Here is a 21,782-nt window from a genome sequence, read left to right on the forward strand (position 1 = left end):
CTAGAAATGCAAATCTAAATCTTTATAAAAGACTTTTAAAGAATATTCAGATTATCTCCAAAAAATTGAGACTGGCAGTAATTGATTCTCCCTGGCTGCTTGAGTCCCCATTCAGCAGAGTGCTTGGAACATCCGAGTGGTCCTGCAAGGGACAGGGATTTGGATGCCCAGCAGAGCCCTCAGTCTGCTGGAGGCCAACATGAGCTAGATCCTGCAAGGGACCTTTGCTGATTTATCAGGAGAGGTTCCAGGTCTTTATTTTTCTCATTCCTGACGACTCAGCTGGGGAGTGCCTTGAGGGCAGCCCAGCAGTGTTGCTGTGGCTGCAATTTTGGGAGCAGGTGCAGTGGTTCCCTTTAGCCTCCTTGCCTGGAGTGCAGTTGACAGGAGAAAATGAAAGGTGACTCCAGGGGATGCTTGAAACCACATCCATATCAGCATCTACTTCCCTGGAGGAGCTGGGGCAGCATTCTGTGCTTTCTCCACTGGCACCCCTAGTAAAGACACTGATTGTGGTTCTAATGAGCCATGATGGGCTCTGTTAGTCTGTGACTCTGAAACTCGTGGTGTGCAAGCCACAGACCTCACTCGGGCTGCACCAAATGCCAATGGCTCTAGCTCCATTTGGCTTTGTTAACTATTGAGCTGCATTTCTATTTGTGTTATAGGCTGTGACACTGGGATCTCTCAGCCGTGCCAGCTCATATTTCCTCTTGAGCAAAGCCTGCCAGTTGTGTGATTATAATTATATACTGCAATTTGGTTTGAACTGATTATCTGACTCTCCTGTGAGTTATGGGCTTGATCTTTCTCTGTAGATCTAAAACAAGAGGAGAAAAATACAGACATTCTTGAATACTAACAGTGTACTAAAGTTCCCTACTGAAGTTGCTACAGAGCATGGAGAGGTTTGAAACCTGCACTGCTTTTATATCCTGTACCCCACTGAGATACTAATAAAAGTCTTTTTCAAAGAGTGATTTTACATGGTAAAATCTGCTAAGCCTCTTACTGACTGTCTCCTGCCTTCCCCAAAATTGTTAGCTCCCCCAACAATAGAGACTTCCAGCTGTCACCAGTGCAACCAGGTGAAATCTGGTTGCCCCTCCAGCTTCTGTGAACACAGATCATGATGTGAGGGAGAAGTCGGAGCCTAGGCAGAAGTGGGGATCCTCATCCCTGTGTTACATTTGTGAATGGCTGAGATCCAGCCATGGCACAATGCCCAAATGCATTTCCAATTCTACATGAACTACTAAAAATGGGTTTACTGATGGAACTGACTGAAGCTTGCTTGTGACCTCCTGGCTGAATACTGAAGAGGGAATAAAGAGAATAGGTGTCTTGACAGACCCTTACCCTCTAAAGCCTTTGTCACCAGTTCAAGTGATGCCCAGATGTGCTGCATGTACAACAGGGATATGAACCAGTGTGGGGGAATTTAATCTCTTCTCACAGAAAGCTTAAATTATTGCATGACATGGAAGATGTTAAATAGTTTTAATCTCATCCCCTAATTTTTTTCCTTATTTGCAGAGTTTCTTTCCAAATCAAATACGTTGATTTTTTATTGCACTCTCATGTGTGTGATTTCCAACTTGCCTGATAAATGCTGCTGAAGCTAATGGGACTCTTCACATGTACTTAAAGTCAGATATGTGCTTTGCTGAGCTTATTTTTGCTTGAATATGCCTTGTAGTGATAGCTGCAATTACTGAACCTAAATTCAATTATTTGCTAGCTTCACACAGTGAAATTGCCCATCCCTCAGATTCCTGGTGCGTGAGACACTAAAACATGGATTAATGAGATAAGGGGGAAATATTTGTGCAAGGTCATGTGGCAGGGGATGTTCTCTGGGGCCCAAGGCTGCCTGACAGGGCCAATCACTTGTGGTGCTGAGGCCACGAGAAACAGGGGCCATTGCCCTGATGCCCTTGTGAGAGCTGTGCAAGGCAGGTGCTTTGCACCACCTCCTGCATGTTGTTTGAGATGTGTTCCTGCTTTGCTTTAGCTCAGCAAAATGTCACTGCTCTGCTGTGACACATGAGGCTACCTTGGGCCAGGTTGTTGTCACAGAGCTGTGTGCTCTGACAGTGCCATTGACCTCTGCAGGTGTGGTAAAATGCCTGTAGCTGTGAAGAGGAGTAAGGTGATGAAGCTTTATCAGCTGTTTGGGAGGGATGACCATGATCTGAATCTGGATAGTGAGATATTAATGTCTGTGCAGATGAGTTCTGCGAGGCTTCATTCATGAATATAGGGAAAAAGGGGTTGAAGTTCAAATAATGATATTACCTTACAGAGTCCTGCATATAAGACCATTTGCTCACCTGTGGTAAAGATGCATTTTTTTTTTTTCAAGATGATAACTTTATTTCTGTTAAGTTTCTACATGTATTATGTTCCTTTCTAGCTGGCTAACTGCAATAGCTTACCACAAAATTTCAGTAAGGTAGAGAGAGTTAATGCATCCACGAGCAACATTTTGTAACTGGGGGGCTGCCTTTTAATACTGCTGCTGGTTGCTTGGGGCTCTGATTGCTTATTCTTTCACTGGCTAATGTCGATGATTTCCATTTTCTAATCATCTGAATGTATTAAATATGCCATTAATTTATTTTTTTTTCTGTTCTGCACTTGTGCAAAAGACACTGGTTAGTAATATCTGTGTTTTTGCCAAGTTCAGATCAATGCCATTTGCCTACGTGAAGTGTACACTTTCAGCTAAATTGCTACAGGAAATAACAGAAAGAGGTTTTGAGCTAAACCTTCCATTTAATTACTCAGTTGCAAACAATGGGTTGTTGAGTGTCAAAATTGAGGCAGTTTCAATTACTGGAACAATTATGGTTTAGAGTATTGTTGCTGGTAGGTTAAGAATTTATATTACAGTGACAGACAAGTAATCCAGGTAATGGGCAGTAAAAGAGTCCATAAAGATGAAGGCAGCCTGACATTGTGGGCTGAAACAAAACCTTCTGCATTTTCTTTTCCTCTTCATAAATGTATATAATCAAAAGCCAAGGTTTCAACAGAGTTTTCCATCTAACATCCAAGAATTATGGGGTGAAGCTAAAATCTGAAGTAAGAATGATTTTTTTAAAATAGATTTTTTTCCCCCATATAGAGAATTACCCAAATCATAAGCCAAAATCTTTATGTGGTTACAAGGTTCAGGGTGTGATGTCGTTGCCCTATTGCTGAGGACCAAGTTCACTCTGGTGTTTCAATGATGGCTGAAGGAAATCCTGTGCTTTGTAGAAGGGGAGGTAACCACCGAAAAATGGAAATTGCATGTCTGTCAGAGGGCTGGGTGATGGTGTGGCATAATAATTTGTCCAAAGAAAATCTTCTGAACGGGTGTCAATAAGGGTATGTTCTTTTGTCAATATTGAGTTCCTTGCAGTATTCCTTTCCATCTAGTTGCATTTCATGCTGTTACATAATTTCTTCTAAAGTTACGTTGAAAGCAGATATAATATTAATACATTTAAGTGCTGCTGTGTGTAATCTGCTGTCTCTTGAGCTTAGTGCAAGTGGGTCTGCATTGTAGGAAAATGAAGCTGATTATTATAAACCCTCGGAAATGACAGTCCTTTGGGAAGTCTGCTGTCAGTGACTCATGTATGCTCGATTCTGTGTGTTCTGGACACACTTTGCCATCCCTTTATACTCCCAGAGGTAAATAAAAAGGGGCTCCTGACCTTCAATTTGATGCTTTATTGTGTGTTTTTAAAGATGGCTTATGAACCAGGAGAGTTTTCCCAGTGCAGGGGTTAGAAATGAGGTACAAAGAGTTGAAGAACTGTAGTCCTCAGGTGACTCCTGTCCCTCCTGGCTCCTGCCTGCAGCAGAAGGATGTGGATCTCTGGCACCTCTTTATCACATCCACAGGACCCTGGGATATCCTTAGACATGGGATGATGATGTTTAGACACCCAAATTGCTCCCAAATGAGCCCACAGCCTATGGGGAGAAGGGAAGCTGTGACCCTTTGTGAAGGCTTTACTATTTCCACAGGGCACAGGGTCAAACTGATCATTTATGATTAAATACTTTTTTTTAGCCTTCATCTGCCACAACTTATGCAAAAGGAGAAAAAAGTGTTTTCAATTAAAGACTACTTATGTAACGACCCTGTTTTGAATGCTAATTCATGAATTACTGGGAGCTGACAGTGCTGCTTTTTAATTTTCCTCGGTCACTTCAGAACATAATTCTAAGTGAAATAGTTTTTTGCTAATCTCTCATAAATGCTGAGAACTTTCTGTCAAGTAAATTTCTGTCTTTATGTGTTGAATTTATGTTAAGAACAGCCCATTTTGTTGAATCAAAGTATTTCAGAATTGAATATTTGTCTTCTTTTTTCTCCCTTCTAGCAGAAGTAACACTGAAGGGCAACAGAAAAGATAATTTGTCTGACTTGTCTCTAAGTTTTCAACACTTTGTCTTCACAGTTGGTCCAACATGGCCAAAGCACTGATCTGACTTTACTGGACAGAAACGGAAAGGAAAATAAATGTTTCTTCATAGTACTTTGACCTTAAAATACCACAAACACCATCCATCTCCCTGTGTTATTTGTGTTATTTTTCAATTGAATCACTCAGCACAGCAGGTCAAAAAGTCAGAGGCCACCATTTCTTCTGTTTGCTAGCAGGATAGAAAGCTTTGATAGGAACAAGTGTTTGCTGTTTTTTCATTGTTTTGTTTCTGCTGCTTTTTTTTTTTTAAATGTAATTTTAGTCTTTGGTAAGCACCAAAACTTTAATTTCTATCTCAAGCATTTAAAATTATACATTATTTGTTATGGAAAGTACTACTTTCCACCCATCAAATTGCTTCTATAATCAAATTGCTTCCGTTTTCTACACAGAAAAAAGTTGGGTTTGCAGTCTATTTTTACAAAAAAACTTTATTTGTTGGCCCTTCTCTTTTCTCATTGGTAGGAGGAGGCCAAACTCCCTTCCCTGGTGGGAGGGGCATGCCTGTGTCCATTTGTTTCATAACAGGCTGGAAAAGGTCCTGCTTGGGCTTTGGTCCAAGGATGGTATCTTCTGAGGTCACTCTTAAGTCCTGCCTAGTTAAAAAATTTATTAATAAATGTTATGTGGTTTGTTCCGAGTATTGAGGAGTGATTGTGCTGGAATGAGCACTGTGGGGTGTCAGTGCTGGCTCTGCAGCCTTGTCCCCATGCTCACCAGCTGGGAAGAGGAGGCAACACCATGGAGAGGAGTGCTGAGACAGACCAAGGGCAGGTCTTGCACTTTTGTACTGCTGTGAAAGTCAGGACATGGTTTTTTTGTTTGGTTGTTTTTTTTTTTTTAACTATATATGATATTAGGGTTTGAAAAGTATTCACAGTAAGAGAACAAGAGCCACTCTGGAGCAGTCAGTGGCCAGTTGTTGGTGTGTGCTGGGGACAAGTGTGTGAGTCTCCTGAGCCCTCACTTGGTCTCCTTTGCTGTGACCCTCCTTCTGTCTCTGCTCCTCTGCTTAGGAAACATTTCCAATAAAAGTTCAATTGAGACTGCATGCTCCCACGGAGTTTTAGTTCAGATGAAAATGATTTTGCTGATAAATTCCTTGAAGCTCCAGAAATGTGAAGTGATTTTACCTGAAGGATAATTTATTATAGATATGTTGAGATAATCTCCAGCAATGATGATGAACAGAGATGATCAGGGATTCTACTTTTAAAATGTCTTTCTGACTAGAAAAGCAATTTGGGATCCACTTACATCTCAGTAATGAAAATTGGGTAAGGTAATAAGAGATTTCATTTTGTGAGTGAATTGACAATGCAAATACCAGGATTTTTAATTTAGGTTTAAGTGGAGTAATGGCTACTCATTCTGATGCATCATTAGTCATATTGCTTTTTAATGAGGGATTCACTTTCTCTCCCTGGTTAGCTCTAACACTGATAGCAAAGCCCAAGGAATGTGCAAATGTTTAGGAAGGTTTGTTGAATATGTGTCACTGCACCATTTTCATTTTAAAAAGGTAGAAAAAGCAGTTTTCTTTCTTGGGTGAAAAACACATTTGCTTTTAGTACAGGGAAGATAAATAGTGCAGAGCTGTGATTGGTATCCTGTTGTAAAAAACCATAAGCAATTACAGCAACATTCCCAAATAAATTCTAGAAATTATAGAAGGAAAATTGTATTGAGTTATGAAAGGGGCTGGCTTTATGACAGACAGTAGGAGGAAAAAGTTTACTCTGCCCATCTCTGACAGGAATATTTTATAAATAATGGCAGGTGAAGATGCACTGTCTGCTCCAAACATCTTGTTCCTCTTCTGGATAGAACTCTGCTCAGCATTTTTATTTCTTAGATGTCTTTCCTTGTCCTATTTTTTTTGCCCTCTTTTCTCCTTTCTGTTCTTTAATTAAGAGCTTGTTTTGATGTTCATTGAACTCAGTGGGAATCTTTCCATCAAATTGAATGCATTAGGTCAGATTCGTAATCAGCAGTCACTGAAACAACCTAACAATAGTTTTGTCACACGCTAGTGCAGTCTTAAATGGGATTTGCTTTAAAAAAAGCAATAGAACTAATCCATTATAAACACTTGTTAGAGCAGAGTTTTGACTGTATCTGTGTATTTACCAACATAATTTCAACCAATCTTAGCTGAATTGAAATTCATACAGACTTTTCTCCAGGCAGGAGCATAGGGCAGTTAATTAAATCAATTTAAACAAGCGTATTTTTAGCGACAGAGAGTGGTACTGGGTGTTGTTGGACTTGAATTTGGTTGTCTTCCTTCCTTAGTTGGGCAAAGCATTTTTGCTTTCTGTGAGGACAAGCTGTAATGTGATGAAACACATGAGGAATCCAATGTTGTCCAACCCATTCAGATTTAGGGGCAAGACAGCAAGTTTTGGGATGCAAACAAATGTCCACAAATGTCCACCAAACAAATCTCTCTTTCTCAGGGCTGGTTCTACATTTCTGGTGCCCCACGATCGTGTGGCATCTTGCAGGTCTCAATGTGGTTTACAAAAGTCTGAGTAACCCATGGCCTCTAAACTGCTGAGGCAGCACTCTTCTGGAGCAGAAACTTGGAGATCTGCAACCTCTGGGGTCTCCAGCACAAAGACACAACCTCACATTTGGCTCTGCTGTTTTATTCTGCTTTTCCCTTATCTGCACAAGTGCCCCTTCATCACAGATGTCAGGGAAGAGTGCCTGAGCTCCTGTCAGCTTCAGGGGGTGGGTAGCAGAGTGCCAGGAGCTCTCCAGGAGGTTGCTGTGTCCCCACACACACACAAGAGTGGAGAAGAGGTCGCACACAGCAGGGCCGTGGGAGCACCACGAGCCAGGGTGAAATCCTTTCAGGATAACCACCAAGAGACATCACATGCCTGGGACACTGCCAGTAAACTGAGTCTTCTTATCATCTTCCTTTGTGACCTGCTAACCTTTCTTTGAAATTATATACCTCCCAGGAATAGTGGAAACTCAGTTTTGCAGCAGTCACTTTTCAGCTTCAGAGGGAATTATCTCCCTCAGATCTCTCTCTCTCTGACTCTCTGTTGTGGAATGGGAAAAAAATACAGGACACATCTTCTCTCTTCGTAAATTCAGGGAATCCCAGATATCTGATATGCTGAACTCGTTCTGTATCACTTGATTCCATGTGAGACACAACACTTCCCAGCAGATTGGCTCATACAGGACTAGCATCCATTTCTCATTATGTCTTTCTTGAGAACTGCCCTTCTCTTCACAGCTTATAAAAGGAAAGTTGATAGGGTGAGTGCTCCAGAATCGTTGTGAAAGCACTGGGTCACTGTAGAAGTTTTAACCTAAGAAAACAACATTTTGAAATAAAACCAAAGCTGAATGTCAACTAAAACAGGCCATGTGGCTACAAGAAAATATTTCTGACCCTGATAGAAAATAATGTATCGACTCAGAGTGCACCAATTCTTCTCTTCAAGCAGGAAATAGAAATGAACTTTCGGTATTTCCAGTGATCTGTTCACAAAAACAGTATCCAAAGTCTCTGTTATGTTCAGGCCTTTGGGTTACTGTGGGGTTTTTATATACAATTGAGTTGATTTATGAGATCTCCTGTTAAATTTTATTGCTTCAATGACTTTTCTTTGGTTCTTTTGAAGTAGAAAACATAATTTCTGTAGTAAATGGGAGTTGAAAGTCTTAATGGAGCATAAAAATCTGAAAGGTCATGATTTTTTAGCTTTAAATAGAGGACAGTGCACTGCTTTATACTCTTAAAAATATGAAAAGTTAATGAGGGTGTTTATTGGTGATAAAGATAGAATCTTCTCCCAGACCTTTGATTTTGGCTACTTGTGTATTGACTTTTTCTGGGTGACTTTTATAAATGAGAAACACTTATCGTTCTTCCCAGTTTCAAGATCACAGAGAGAGTTAAAAACACAAGGCAGAAACCTTGTCCCAGGAGATTATTCAGTACTCTAACACCCAGTGCTCCTTCCCCTGTGAGTGCAGGCTATTGGCTGCATTTATCTGGTTTCCAGGGTCATATAGATTACCTTCATTTATTTGACTGTGTTTAAGACCTGTGAGTGCAAGCAAATTTGTAACCAAATAAGAAACTGTTCCTGTCAACACACATTTTGCAAGCTTAGGTGAATCATAGTAGCACTGCTTGATCTAGAAAATGTCTCCTGGTGTGGGTTTTTCAGGTGTTTTTTTGTTTGTTTGTTTATTTGGGTTTGTGATTTTTTTGCTGATTTTGATTTAATCTGAAGTCTCAAAAAATTTTTATATGCTTCTTAACAAATGTTTTTATTGAGCATGTAGGAACTTAGGCAAAACAGAAATGCCTTCCTGCTCTATCACTTAATGTAGCAGACCTTGAACAGTTCACCTCCAACTGCTTGCAGGTGTCTTCTCTAGGACTGAACATGGAAAAACCATTTTATTACAGTGTTCACTGTCACTGTTAGTGCAAGGAGATGTAACGAGAGCAGGTCAGGGGGGCACAGCTTTCTTTCTTCTCACTAATATGGACTGTCCTGTTTTCTGTTGTCTTTGCAGCAGTCCAGCACGGGGGACCTGAGGACTCTGAGGAAAGGATTGTCCCCGTACCACTCTGAGTCACAGCTCTCATCACTGCCACAGTACCAAGACTCCCTGCAAAATGTAAGAGATGTTTCCTTGCCTATACAGACCATGGGCATCCCCAAAAGTGAGCATGGCTGGAGGGGGGCAGGTGAAGATTACAGGGGAGCCCTCCCAAGTGATTGTTCACCCTGAAGCTGGTGTTGCAAACGTGCAGCTAAAACCTGCAGATGTTGGGAGGATGGGGAGCTCCTGGAACATTAATCTTTGCCTGAATTTAGTTCATCAACTTCCCAGCATGCATTTTCAGTCAACTGACAGTCACTGATTCATGTTGTGAATCTTAAAGCTAGGGTGAGTCTTGTTACAGCTGCAGCTTCTTCTTGGTAAATGCCCTGCAGTAAAAGAGCTGGCTGTGAGTGAAGCTTGCCAGGTGCCTGGCAGTGCATGGACAGGGTTGTTTAGTGAATTAGTTCTTAGGTTTCTCTGTATCACAAATGAGGTTTGTGTTTCCTAAGATTTGCCTTCATTGTTTCTCAAACCACAGAAGAATCTTGACTAAAGCCTCTTGCATAGATGGAATCTGTGCTGCTGTGCCAGGGCACCCATGTGCTAGGCATGGCTGAGGATCCTGAGCCCTGCCAGGTGTTTGCCTCCAGATGTTTCCCTCACTGCTTGGGCCTCTATGTTTGCATGGTGACATTGTTTTCCAGATTACAGGAAGAGCATAGAAACAGTCAGAGAGTCCTGGTGTGAGTGGGCTGTGAGTGTTATGAATGTGAGCAAAATCCTGATGGCAGCACAGCTGGAGAACTCCCTGCTCCATGTCTGGGACCCTGGTCAGGAGAGCTGCAAGTCCCTGTAGGATCAGTCATGTCTCAGCTGCTTCCTTGGGAAAAAGTAGTTCTGTAGATTTAGTGTATCTCTTACAGTTGTAAAGAAGGGTACAATAATAATTTAATAAAGTTTCCATAAATAAAATTCAAGTATGGATGCATATCCCTTTCCTATCCCTGCTAAATGGTAGGATGGATGGAGATGCTTTGAGCAAAAAAAAGGGAGCTAAAACTGTCCAGATGAATATTCACTTTTCTAACTTTGTGCCCCATGTATAAAGACAGGAGACTTCATAGGGAGTGCAGAGACTTGAACCTGGAGATGTTTGTCCAGCTGTGCCAGCCTTATAATTTTGAACATTTTACTTTACTTCCCTGGTGCTTGGGCTTTTGGTCCCCAGCTTTGTTTCAGGTTGGTGATGCTCAATCAGCCTGTGCTGGTTGCCCCAAGGAGTGCTGCTACTCATGATTTTACATTTATCTTGTCAGTCAGGCTGGGATATGTCCAGCAACTCTCTGCAGAGGAGTTGTGCTGGGATGGGAGCTGGCAGGAGAGTTTTCTGCTTGAGCATTGGCCCCTGCAGCTCACTGGGGCTGTATGAGGGCTGGTGGCAGATGGTCCTGCCTGCTGGAGCCCTTCCTGGCTTCTTGTCCCTGTTTTCTCTCCTTCCACAAGGAAGAGATGGCACCTGGTATTTATGAGAGGCCTGGGTGCTGTGTGACATTCATTTTCATCTGTCACCCTAGTTGTGTTCTGCCCTCTTTGTGGGAAGTTGATAGAGAAAAAACAAAAACATCTTTGGATCCAAATTCACATTGTCTGAGATACTTATGTAGCCATTTATTTACTTATTCCTACCAAAATCCCTTTGGTTAGTGACTTGACATGGCACACTGTTTTTGTGACAAAGGATAATGATCACAAATTCATGCAAATGTCTTTGAATGACTTGAGCATGCCCAGAAGTGGACATTTAGATGCACCTGAGTTTCTCTGTGGGTTTTTTTTTATAGACAGCAGGTATGAGTTTGTGAGAAACCATTCTTCTTTGTGCCTGCACAAGCTTCATGTGGGTGAGTGATGGACAATTGGACTGGTAGCAGAATGGTCAGTCTTTGCAGCTCTGGGAACTGCCACCCAGCATCATTTCATGGAGTGCCAGAGTGCTGTGTCCTTTGAGAGGTGAGGGTGATTTCCTCTGGCTTGGGCTCATGAGATGAGGCAGCAACGAGCTCCTGATGGGACATGGCATTTTCATGGGGTGAGACTAAGCTGGATAGGCTGGCCCCATCTTTCCCATTGCCAGCAGCCTCCAGAACTGCTCAGTCTCATGTCAGTTGATATCCCAGGCATGAGAGCTGTCTTTGAGGTACCTGAAAGCCTGCACTGCTGAGGACTCTGTGACCCACCTGGCATCTGGGTGTCATGGTTTAACTGCAGCTGGCAATTAAACCCCCCACAGCTGTTTGCTCACTCCCCCACATCCAGGGGGACATCCAAGACCCCTGCTGCACAGATGAAGATTTATTTGGGGGCTGAGACATGGCCCAGAGCCTGCACCTCTCTCTTGGCCTCTTCATGGGTGCTCTGGCTGCCATGTGGATGCATGTTCCCTGCAGACTTTGATGTTCCTGTCCACTGCCCTGTGGCTGTGCCACAGACCCATCTCAGTGCCCAGGCATGGGAGGTGACCTGAGGGCTGCTTATGGTCCTATGGCTGCAGGTTCCATCACCTTGAGAAGCTCGTAAACCAGCTGTCTGGAAGAACCATTTATCCACTCTGGCAAAGAACACCATTAAACATGAGCCAGCTTGTTGCTAGCAGTTGGAGCTAGCCTGGCTGGCTCAGATTTTAAATCTGCTAGCAGTGTTTATGTGATTTATAATGGGAATCTTGCCTTTGGTGGGAGTAATTGCAGAGATTTGTAATGGAAATACTAGGGCTAGTGTGGAGGGAGTGTGGGTGGAGAAGTGTGTGTGAAAACACCAGCAGAAATTCTAGGGGAAGGGATGCTTTGGCCTGTGCTGGTGGCCAAAGATGTGACTGGCAGCAAACAAATGGGTAAACACCACAGGATGTGTGGTTTGCGTCAGGACTGGGAGGTCTGTGCTGTGATAAGGCCACACCACAGATGGCTCATCAGCAGAGGACTGCTTCCCTGATAACAGGAGCAATGTCACACCACGATTTTTCTTCCTGTGGTTCCAAGAGGAAGGAGTAGATAAGATGGCCAGAGTGATGGAAAGGAGGCAACAGGCAGCAGATTTCCTACGGTTTTTGGAGGGTGAGTAAGCAAGATGCTGAGATAAAGATCTGCCTGCAATAACCATTGGCTCCTAAGGCATGTGAAAAATGTGTCCCAGAACCCATTTCTTTGCTGTCAATGAGGAGGGATGCCAGGGCTGTCATTAGCATTTGCTAGTGGGTGTCCCTTGTTTTCTATGCCACACACAGTGACCCTGACCACCTTTTGGTGAAGATGTGAATGTGTGTTTGTGGGTGTGTGGGTGTGAGTGACATGTTAGGTAAAAATAATCATCACCTTCCCCTCCCTTAAGTTTTTGTACCAAGTTTTTAGCATTCCCTTGCTGAGGAGCAGGAGCTCCTAGTGGTTCCCCACCTGGGAGCAGGAGGATGTGTCTGCCAGTGCTGTAGGTGGTGACTGGAGACCATCCTGGGTCTGGAACTGGGAATCCCTGGGGGAAGTACCTGCAGATACAGTCTGTGAGAGCTGAGACAAGCTCTCTCTTTTTGAGAAGACAATGCTGATGATGCCAATACCCAGCCTTTATATATGCCCCTGAAGACTACAGTTAGTACATTCAGATAAAAGTGAGATTTCTGTTAGAGTGTTCAAAGCTGCTTCTCTCAGGAGTCTGTATAGACTACAGACCAGACTGGCGAGACACAATTTATTTTCCCTCTCTAAATCTATTCCAAAACCAGCAGGGTCCATAGGAAAATGCAAAGAAGCAGTAGTGTGGTTATGTAGTAGAGAGCACTCAGCTTAGAGGGCTGCTGGGTCTCTGACTTCCTGACACTGTTTCTGTGTATTGTCCTCCAGTGCCCGCTTCTTGAAGGATGCAAAACCTGGGAGATACCTCTGGCAGCTTGGCTGCAGCACCAGCCCCTTCCCTTGATTCCCACCATGCTGTCACAAGTCACGTTTAGTACCTCTGCCTTGTAGAGATACTCGGGGGAAGTGTATTTTGTTTTACCAGATGGCACACTTGCTATTACAAAAACAAGCCCAAATGTTTGTGGTCTGTAGGTGTAAAGAGAAACCATTAGATGGAGTAGGAAAGGATGATGAGTCCTTGGCTGAAGTGCTGGCTGTCTGCTGAGCCTGTGAGAGCAGTGGTGAGGAGAAGTGATGTGAAGGCACACAGTAGCAAAACCCCAGCCCAATGACACTCCTGTCTCTCCGGTTTGGCTGGAAAGACAGTGGTCCCCATCCTGTTTGGTACAAGGGCTAAGGCAGAAGAAAAGTGAGAAGGTAACTTGGTATCTCTCCCTCAACTCTCTGTAGAGGAAGGACAAAGCTGGCCCTGAACCAACCTGGTGTAGGCCAGGAGATGTAACTGTGGCCCAAGCCTGGTCTTGGGTCTCACTGGGGAATCCAGAGCAAGTCTTGTAGTCCCTCCTCAGGCTGCATGGGATTCCTCTCAGAGAGAAGAGCTGGATCAGCTTCTTAAAGCCAGCCTTTTAAAATCAAGTTTGAAATGGCAAAAGATCACACTGTTCTCATTGTGATGTCCTGAAGATGCACCCAGAAGAATCAGGGCAATCCTTGGAGCGTTGGTTGTCCCTGCAGAGTCCCTGGTGCACTGGGCAGGACCCCAGGGTGTCCTCCACTGCCAGCAGGGACCCCCCAGCCCCTCACAGTGCTACATGAAACCCCTGGGCAGGGGAATTCCTGGCTGCCCAGTGCCTCTGGCATCCGCAGGACTGCATTTCAGTCTTCAGCACCTCATTGCGGCCTCTGAAAATGCTTCAACCCCTTCTGTTGCTTCAGAAGCCCATCCTATGCATTGTCCTGATGGTCCCCTTCCTTCTCCTGCCCCTGCACCCCATCCCCTCAGCTGTCAGGTGAGCTGAGCACAGCTGGTGTGTGTCAGAGGATGACTCTAGGCTGGTTTCTCACCTTCCCACATCAGTGATGGCCATGGTGCCTTGTTAGGCTGGGGGAAGCAGTGACTGAGAGAAGTGTGAGAAGCGTGGCAGAAGGCAGCTCCTTCCCACTGACTTCACTGATACCACCAGGATGTTATTGAGCAGACAAAAAGAGAAATTCAAGGTGGCTGATTTGCTGCTGCAGCAACAGTAGCTGTGGGAGATAAAATAAAATGGAAGTTTTGTCGGGATTTATGGCCCAGGGAGTGCTATGGTGAAGCCTCAGAGTGTAGCACCAGCAGCTGAGAACAAACCAATCCATTTCTGAAAGCAGCTGCCCTTCATCTGCTGCTATTGCAAAGGCTCTGAACAGTGTGTGGCTTTTTTCCCCATGGCAGCTAACCAGCACAAAGTTTGGCAGTGACAAAGTTTGGGGATTTGATGAGCGAAAGAGGCATTGACAGGTTGTGCTCATAGCCTCCCTTACAGGTAACCACAGGAAGCAAAATTAATCTGCTTTGAGGATCTTCTCCTGCTCATTTTTCATGTACCTTTGTGTGGGGCTGGCAATGGGTCGGGGGAGAGGCAGGGACACAACAGATCCTTGCTCTGCCACGGGTCTGGAAGGGCAGCCAGGCTGAAATGGAGACCAGATGTGCACAGGTGTGCTCCTGTGCCTGCATGCATCCTCTGCCCACTCAGAGGCTTTCACCTGCATCATCCCCAAACCAGATTTGCTTCAAAATCATGAAAGTCTTAAAAATACCCACCGTTTCCTTCTGAAAACAAACGTGCTCGATGTTCCTTTATCAAAAGTAGTAGCACCTCTCAAAATCCTCACGCTGACAGTGCCCCTGTGAGTCAGTCAGAGTTAGTGCACTTCGCTGGCACAGCCTGGGCTTGCTCTGTCCCGGCAGACTTGTTCCGTTTGCTCGTGTCGGGTGGTTACGGGCTGGAACTGCTCGGAATATGTCATGTCGGTAAGGGATTCACAGTCCGAGGGGCAGCTGAAGCTGTCGGTGCTGTTCCCGGCTGCCCAGCGCTGTGAGCGCACGGAGTGACCGCTCCCGTCCCGCTGCCGGGCAGGCTGACTCACCGCCTCTGCACGCTCCGAGGAATCTCCCGAGTCTGGGGCTGCCATCAGCCCAGTGCTGAGAAAAGACACCCTTCCTGTTTGTAATGACATCCACTTGCAAACAATGTCCTGACTTTGTTTTTCTGCTCGGGGCAGTCCCTGAAACCTTCCCTTCCCTTCGGAGCCCATAGAGCCCAGGCTGTGTCATACCTGGCAGGGAGAGCAGCTACGTCTGTGACGTTTGCTGAGAAAGCAATGGAAGTTAAATTGTTTCTTCAATAATCAGAAAGCTCCATGTAAGTCCTTGTTATTACTTTAGTAGACATCCATGCGTGCTGGGGACACCATGAAGAGGCAGGAGGAGGTGGCTGAGACACACAGACGGGCTCTGTCTGGCTTCTGTGTGGACCCAGCAGTTAATTCATGGATTTGAATGTTTACATGACCAGCTGCTGTCTATGATTAAAGGCAGCAAATTAAGTAATGCCAAAGGAGATTATCATCTGCAATAAAGTCCCTTGATTTGATAAGGAAGATGCTAATACAGAGTGCTGATGGCTCTGAACTCACTCCCTGTGAGTGGCCAGGACCTGTGCTGTGCTGGAGAGCTGGATCTGTCTAGGAATCTTCCACAGGCTCCTTCTCCTGTGCACGGTGGCAGGTTCTCAGGTGCTGCAGGGCTGCCCACTGTGTGTTTGGGAACGTAGGACTGTGCAGCCATTTAGGTGCTGGTGGTTTGGTTTGAGCTGGATACTGGCAGGCTTTCTGCACAGTAGGGTAGGCATGGAATAATAGCAGCCAAGCACCATCACTGCCTGGATCATCTGCCAGGCACACAGGACACAGGCTGCTGCTCCCAGGCTCCGGTGATGCTCAGATACCAGAGGTCTGGCATCGTCTGCAGTAGGGTGGCAAAAAGCTGGTCTGCAGCTGGTCAGCTGGTCGGTTCTTTGTGCCTCCAGGAAATCTTGCAGCCTCAAGGAGCCCTGGGGCTGGTGCCAGAGTGCCAGCAGGTCGCCCTGTCCCTGCAGGGCCATGGGAGGAGCTGGGCTCCGGGGGAGCTCCACACGTGGTGGCAGTGGCAGAGCTGCCCTGGGCACGGGAAGATGCAGCAGGGAGGGAAGGGACTTCGCAGGAAGGGAGGTGAAATGTCAGCCCGGAGTCACGTCGTGCTTCGGTGCTTTGTTCCAGCCATTAACCCCTCTGCAGCTGCAGGGCAGCGCAGCACGGGAAATGCGACCGGGATGCAAAACGATCAGGGCACCCAGGGAATTTCCCAGGCTGGTGGTAACAGGAGATTTTTTTGTGTATGATCACCCAGGAATGCCACTCATCTTTGTGTAAAGGGAGATTTCTCGTTCTGAATGGACCATCCGTCCGTGTGAGCCCAGTACTGCCTGCACCGCTTCTGATGGAGCCACCATGCTGCAGGGTCCTGGTCATTCCCTGCCTTTCCTTCTCCCTTGCCAGAAAGGCCTGTGCTCTCAGCCCTTGGTTTTGCTACTGGTTTTCCCCATCTACCCCCAGCATACCTGTCTGGAGCTGCTCCAGGCACTGCCTTGAACTTGTAGCCACATTCACAAAACTAAAATGTGCTGGGCCCCCTGTTCTGTTGGCACACCGGGACAGGGGTGCCAGTCATGGCACCTTCCCTTGGTACTGCCTGGCTCTGCCACCCACTTTCCATCAACTGTGGGCATGTTACTGCTTCCTGCTTGTCTCTTAACAGTTCCTAATTTGTAGAGTGTCATTGACACCTTTGTTTATTTATTATTTATTTAAAACACCTTGATGATGACAGGTGCTAAGGAAGGGTCCAAGTACAATTCAAACCTGGCTAAGCAGGCTGCAGACAAACCCACTGTGAGATAAATAGACATGCCTGGGAATTTTATTGTGAGCTGTCTGACAGTGCCTGATGTAATGTAATTTTCTGTGTGCTGTCTCGGCAATAAAAACTTCACGGTGTCTGATATGACTCCATTTAGCTTTAATGTTGTCTGAGGTATGCCATTACAAAAATGTGGCTTATATAATCGAGTTTGAATTCTAAAAGCTTGTTTTTTGAAATGGGAGACAGAAATTAATAGAAGGCAAGGGGAAGATGTGGAGTTCAGAAGCATTAATATTTGCTCATCTGTTCCATGTTGGTCTGAAGCATCCTCAGTGCTTAGGTTGTGCCTGCTGGCTGAAGTAAAACCAGCATGATGCTCTCTTCTAGGTTTTGTGACTTAGTCTTTTGCAGTCTTCCTGCAGATCAGGAATAGCTCTCTTGGAGGTGAGATAGGAAAGGGTGTCATTAAAAGACAGAATATAATTGAGCAAAAAGAGATTGAAAACTGATGGAAGGCCCAAGGTCTCATGTCTTTTCAGATCCCCAGAGGAATCAAGGAGAAATTGTTTATCACCATTTCTTTGTTCTTTTTTTTAAATTTCTGTTCCAAAACCTCTGAAAGAGCAGACACCTGTCATCCCCAGTTAGGCTCTTTTCTTCTTGGGTTCCAAAGCATTCCCACTGCTATTAAGAGATATTCATATTTTAAGCCTTATTTTACCTCTGTGGAGGTATGTCATTATCAGGATTTTGCAGTGTGCCCTATTGCAGAGAGTCTTATTAATTTTGGTCCTCCAAATGCACAGGAATGGAGACTCCATGGCAGTGCTTGTCAGCATCTGTGCTGGACCACATCCCATGCAGCCAGATACAGCCAGCAAGGACTCGTTAGGAAACTTGGTCGTGCTGGTAATGACATCGTGGTGTGACACATAGCACCAGATGTTCACCAATGTTCACCAACAGCTGCAAGCTGAGGCCTCTGCTCTTCATTTTTTTGGTGTCAGATTGAAAAGGATCAATTGGCAGTGTTTGTGGTCTGGGGATTTTATTTCTCACATTAGCACTATTGCTTTGCTGATGGTTTTTGGCTGGGGCACTGGATGGGTCTACGTTGATTTGCTTTGTTTTCTGCTTTGGATTGGAGGTTGTCAGTGTCATTCTAGCAACAGAGAATTGGGGAACTTATTCCCTGTGTGTAGGGGAATTGCTTCAAGGATGCTCTGACATGAGAGGCAGCAGTTTCTCTCTCTTTTCTTAGTCAATTATACAGCTGGAGTGTGACTCTCCACACAGACTTGGAGACAAACCCTGCAGGCTCCAGAGAGAGGTTTCTGGGAGGGTCTCAGATAGAATTGAGTTTCTGTGGTGGATTTGTGGTTCAGTGTGCATGATGTGGGGTGGGTGGGATGGGGAGGGCACTGACTGCCTCTGTTCCCTGGGGTTTTTGCTTCTTAAGGAGAACTGTCTTTGGGTCTCAAAGGTACAGTCGTTGATAAACACTGTGCATAGGGAAAAAGGCTTGGCTTCTGCAAGCACCTGGGAACTCAGACACATAACCTATACCCCCTCTCTTTAATTTGACTGGTGATCTCATTGCCAGGCAGCTCTTCCTTTTGGTGGGGTGACTGTGGCTGTGGATGTAGCTGAAAGCAGTATGCTCTTTCTCAACATCTTTATTATAAGTTTTAATGGTATTTTTGGTGACTTCTGAGCACCATTCATTTATATAATTAAGTAATAACCATATATCTGAGGGTGAATAGTAAACCACCTCTGAAGTACCAAACACTGTAAAAACCTAGCAAGTGGAAAAGCCATATGTCCATCTAATACAAGGACTGCATGCTCGACAAAACCAGATGGGGAGAGGAAGCTGAGAGTGAGCCTTGCCTCAAAACACCATATTGCTTTTTGCCTATATGGACAATTCCTGCTTCTTCGGATGTAACCAGATTAACCTTGCTATTATTGTCTGCCAGGGTGCTGAGTCAGTTGTGTTCCTATGTCTGTGAAATGTCAGCTGTAGGGAACAGGAAGGGCATGGGTTTCTGCAGTGGTGGGGGTCCTCAGATTAGCTGAGTTAGAGTGCTGGAGTGCTGCTGTGGGAATTCTTGCCTACGTTTCCAATTGCATCTGTTCTAGGCATGAGGAATCTCTTCCATCTGTGCAATTTTTAGTTACTACTTTAACACTGACTTCTTGAGATTTTCTCTGCCCTCCTTCCAATTTCCTATGTCAAATCTCTGGTTCCCTCTCCTTTGCATTTCACCTCAATGGATTTCCTGCTGGGTAAAATACACATCCTCCTCTTCCTTCCCATTCTCTCCCTTCTCCCACTGTTGGCAGTTTTCCAGTATAGCAACCTTGACCTTATCTCCAATTCCTTCCATTTCCTCCTCTTCAGCTAACACTATCGGTGAACTCTGCCCATTTTCCTCTCCTCCATCCTCCAAAGGCTGGCCATGCATCCTGCTGGCCATGTATCCTGCTGAATATGTTGTCACTTCTTTCCTTGCTGACTGCAGTCCCCTCGGTTCTGGCCTCCTTTATGTGTGTCTCTGTGCAGGAAGCTGATAGGAGTTTGGCTGAAGCTTTTTTTTCCTTTTTTTTTTGTGAACCACACTGAAATCAGTGGGAATGAAGCAGCAACCCCTTTAAAAAACGCTGGCTCTTTGTGTCCAGAAAGCTTTCCCCCAGGGTGCAGCTGCACAAGAAGCACTGACTGCAATGGTGCCTATTGAGCCACCCTGAGCTGTGTGTGTATTTTTACTGGGGGCATCCCATAGCTGCAGAGAGTGGGGATGTTGGTGAGATCCTTGTCTGCTCCCCCACTTTCTTCACTTGTGTGTTTGACAAGCACGTACGTGTTTTACAAGTTTTGTAGCACCAGCCTGGCATGGTGGGCAGGTCTCTGTGGCCTGGGGCAATGGGCCAGTGGCATGGTCATGTGGTGCACTCATCTTTGCTGATGATGGCACTCAGCAATTTGGACATCTCCTTCTGTTGGCTGGGGCTTTTGGCTTCCAAGCTAAGTATCAGGGGTCATGCCTGTTTTAGAAATGAAGTAATCTTCACTGAGACTTTGACTACAAGTCAGATTAACTCTTTTGCTGCATTTCTCATTCTTTAAAATTATTTTCCCCTTCTTCAGTCAAATTCTCTACCTGTGTTCAGGGGCCCCTCAGATGACTGCCCTTGTATGAGAAGGAAGGTGACTCTTTGAATGTTTTTAGTGTGATTAGATATATCCAGTATATCACCATGTTTGCAAGAATGCTTTTATCTTGTCAGTATAGTGATTGGTTAAGTATGATCAAGCTCTTTAGAAAATATTTCTCTCTAATCATTTTTGTTTCATTTGTATTCTGTGATAATTTTGAGAGTGATTGTGATCATGGAAATGCTTTGTAGCTTATTAGTGACTTCAGTTATGTGAGGAGAAGCTGCTACTGTCTTTCATATGGGAGATCTTGTGATCTACTCTAGTTTGGCCAGGAAACTATATTTAAAATGTTATCAGCAGCAATTCCTTTTAACTTTCTCTCAACTCCAAAGAAATATTGGATGTTAGACCTTTGCTTGGCATTTCCTGTGTTAGTTCTGAAGGGGGCATGGGAGAAGATCCATATCAAGCATGAGCACAAACTCCTGAATAGTCTTCTTTCTGTTGTCATGAACCTGGTCATTTATAGAAAGAGAGCATCTTTTATGATGAAGAGTAATTATGCATGCATGATTGGTGTCTCTGACCTCTGTGGGAAGCTGATTCTGGAAGGGCTCTGTTGCATTTACCAGCCCTGTGAGAAATTTGTACCCTGTTTTGCAGCCATAAGTCACAGTTGTAGACTGGCTGGATCCAGTCCCCCCCAGCCTCTGTCTTTTCTGTCTGGTGTTATGGATGGGGGGGCTGAGGATGTGTCCCCAGGTGGCCACAACTCCAGCAAGCTGTAACACTCTGACCTAGGTCCAGAACCATGCCCTGTGAGTGCCTCTGCTTTTTCAGGCTCTTAAATAACCTTGGAGAATTATTGTGGGGTTAGTAAGTCCAACTGTCCTTTCTCTGAGATGCTACCCCCTCTCCAAAGGAAGTTTGTGTATCACCTTAACTCACTTCATGAAGGTTGCTATTATGAGCAAGGGGCTGTTGGTCATGGCATGGGTTAGGCACAGATCAGTGGCCAGGGCTTCAAAGGCTCCATGCCTTTTTGTCTGCAGCCTAATGGATGAGCCCATGTTTTCCTTTAATACATGCACATGAACGCTTTTATGAGTAAAAAGGCCCCTGCAACTTAAAACATTTGGAAGAAACAGAGCTGAGAAAGTGCCCCTCCGTTGGTTCTCCTTTACTGTAAGAGTGGTGGGGCACTGGCACAGGTTGCCCAGAGAAGTTGTGGATGCTCTGTCCCTGGGAGTGTTCAGGGCCAGGCTGGACAGTGCTTTAAGCAACCTGATTTAGTGGATGGTTCCCTGCCCACGGCAGAGGGTTGAAACTAGAGGATCTTTAGGGTCCCTTCCAACCCAAACTGTTCTGTGTTTCTGTTATTCAATGATTCTTCTGGCATAACTAACTTGCTGGCCTTGGCATGGAAAGCAGAGTGACAAGACAAAGCATAAAACATGCTGTGTTTTTAAACCCAGAAAAGACGTGAATAGAGTGCCTCGTGTGTTGTGTGTGAAAGCATTCCTGTGATGGTGCTACATGCCGCTCTGCCATCCTAATTTGCTTTCAGAGGCCCCCAAGTATAATAATTCTTTGTGTTTCCTAAAGGATGTGAAGACTGAATACAAGTTTGGTCAATGATTTCATTGTTGATTTCTCCTAGAGTTACAAAGCAATGCAAAAATATTAGGGAC

The 21,782-nt window shown here is 44.9% G+C and overlaps 1 protein-coding gene across 1 annotated transcript in view; it reads left to right on the plus strand.

Annotated features, from left to right (window-relative positions):
- Nucleotides 1-21,782, plus strand: part of CCDC85C (coiled-coil domain containing 85C) — a 108,504-nt gene that overhangs the window by 73,883 nt on the left and 12,839 nt on the right. Inside the window, exon 3 of the mRNA XM_033062080.2 lies at nucleotides 9,042-9,146. Within this exon, the coding sequence (XP_032917971.1) occupies nucleotides 9,042-9,146 (105 nt within the window). The remainder of the gene's footprint in view (nucleotides 1-9,041; nucleotides 9,147-21,782) is intronic.

Source organism: Catharus ustulatus, chromosome 6 (assembly GCF_009819885.2).
Source record: "Catharus ustulatus isolate bCatUst1 chromosome 6, bCatUst1.pri.v2, whole genome shotgun sequence".
Classification (NCBI taxonomy): Eukaryota; Metazoa; Chordata; class Aves; order Passeriformes; family Turdidae; genus Catharus; species Catharus ustulatus.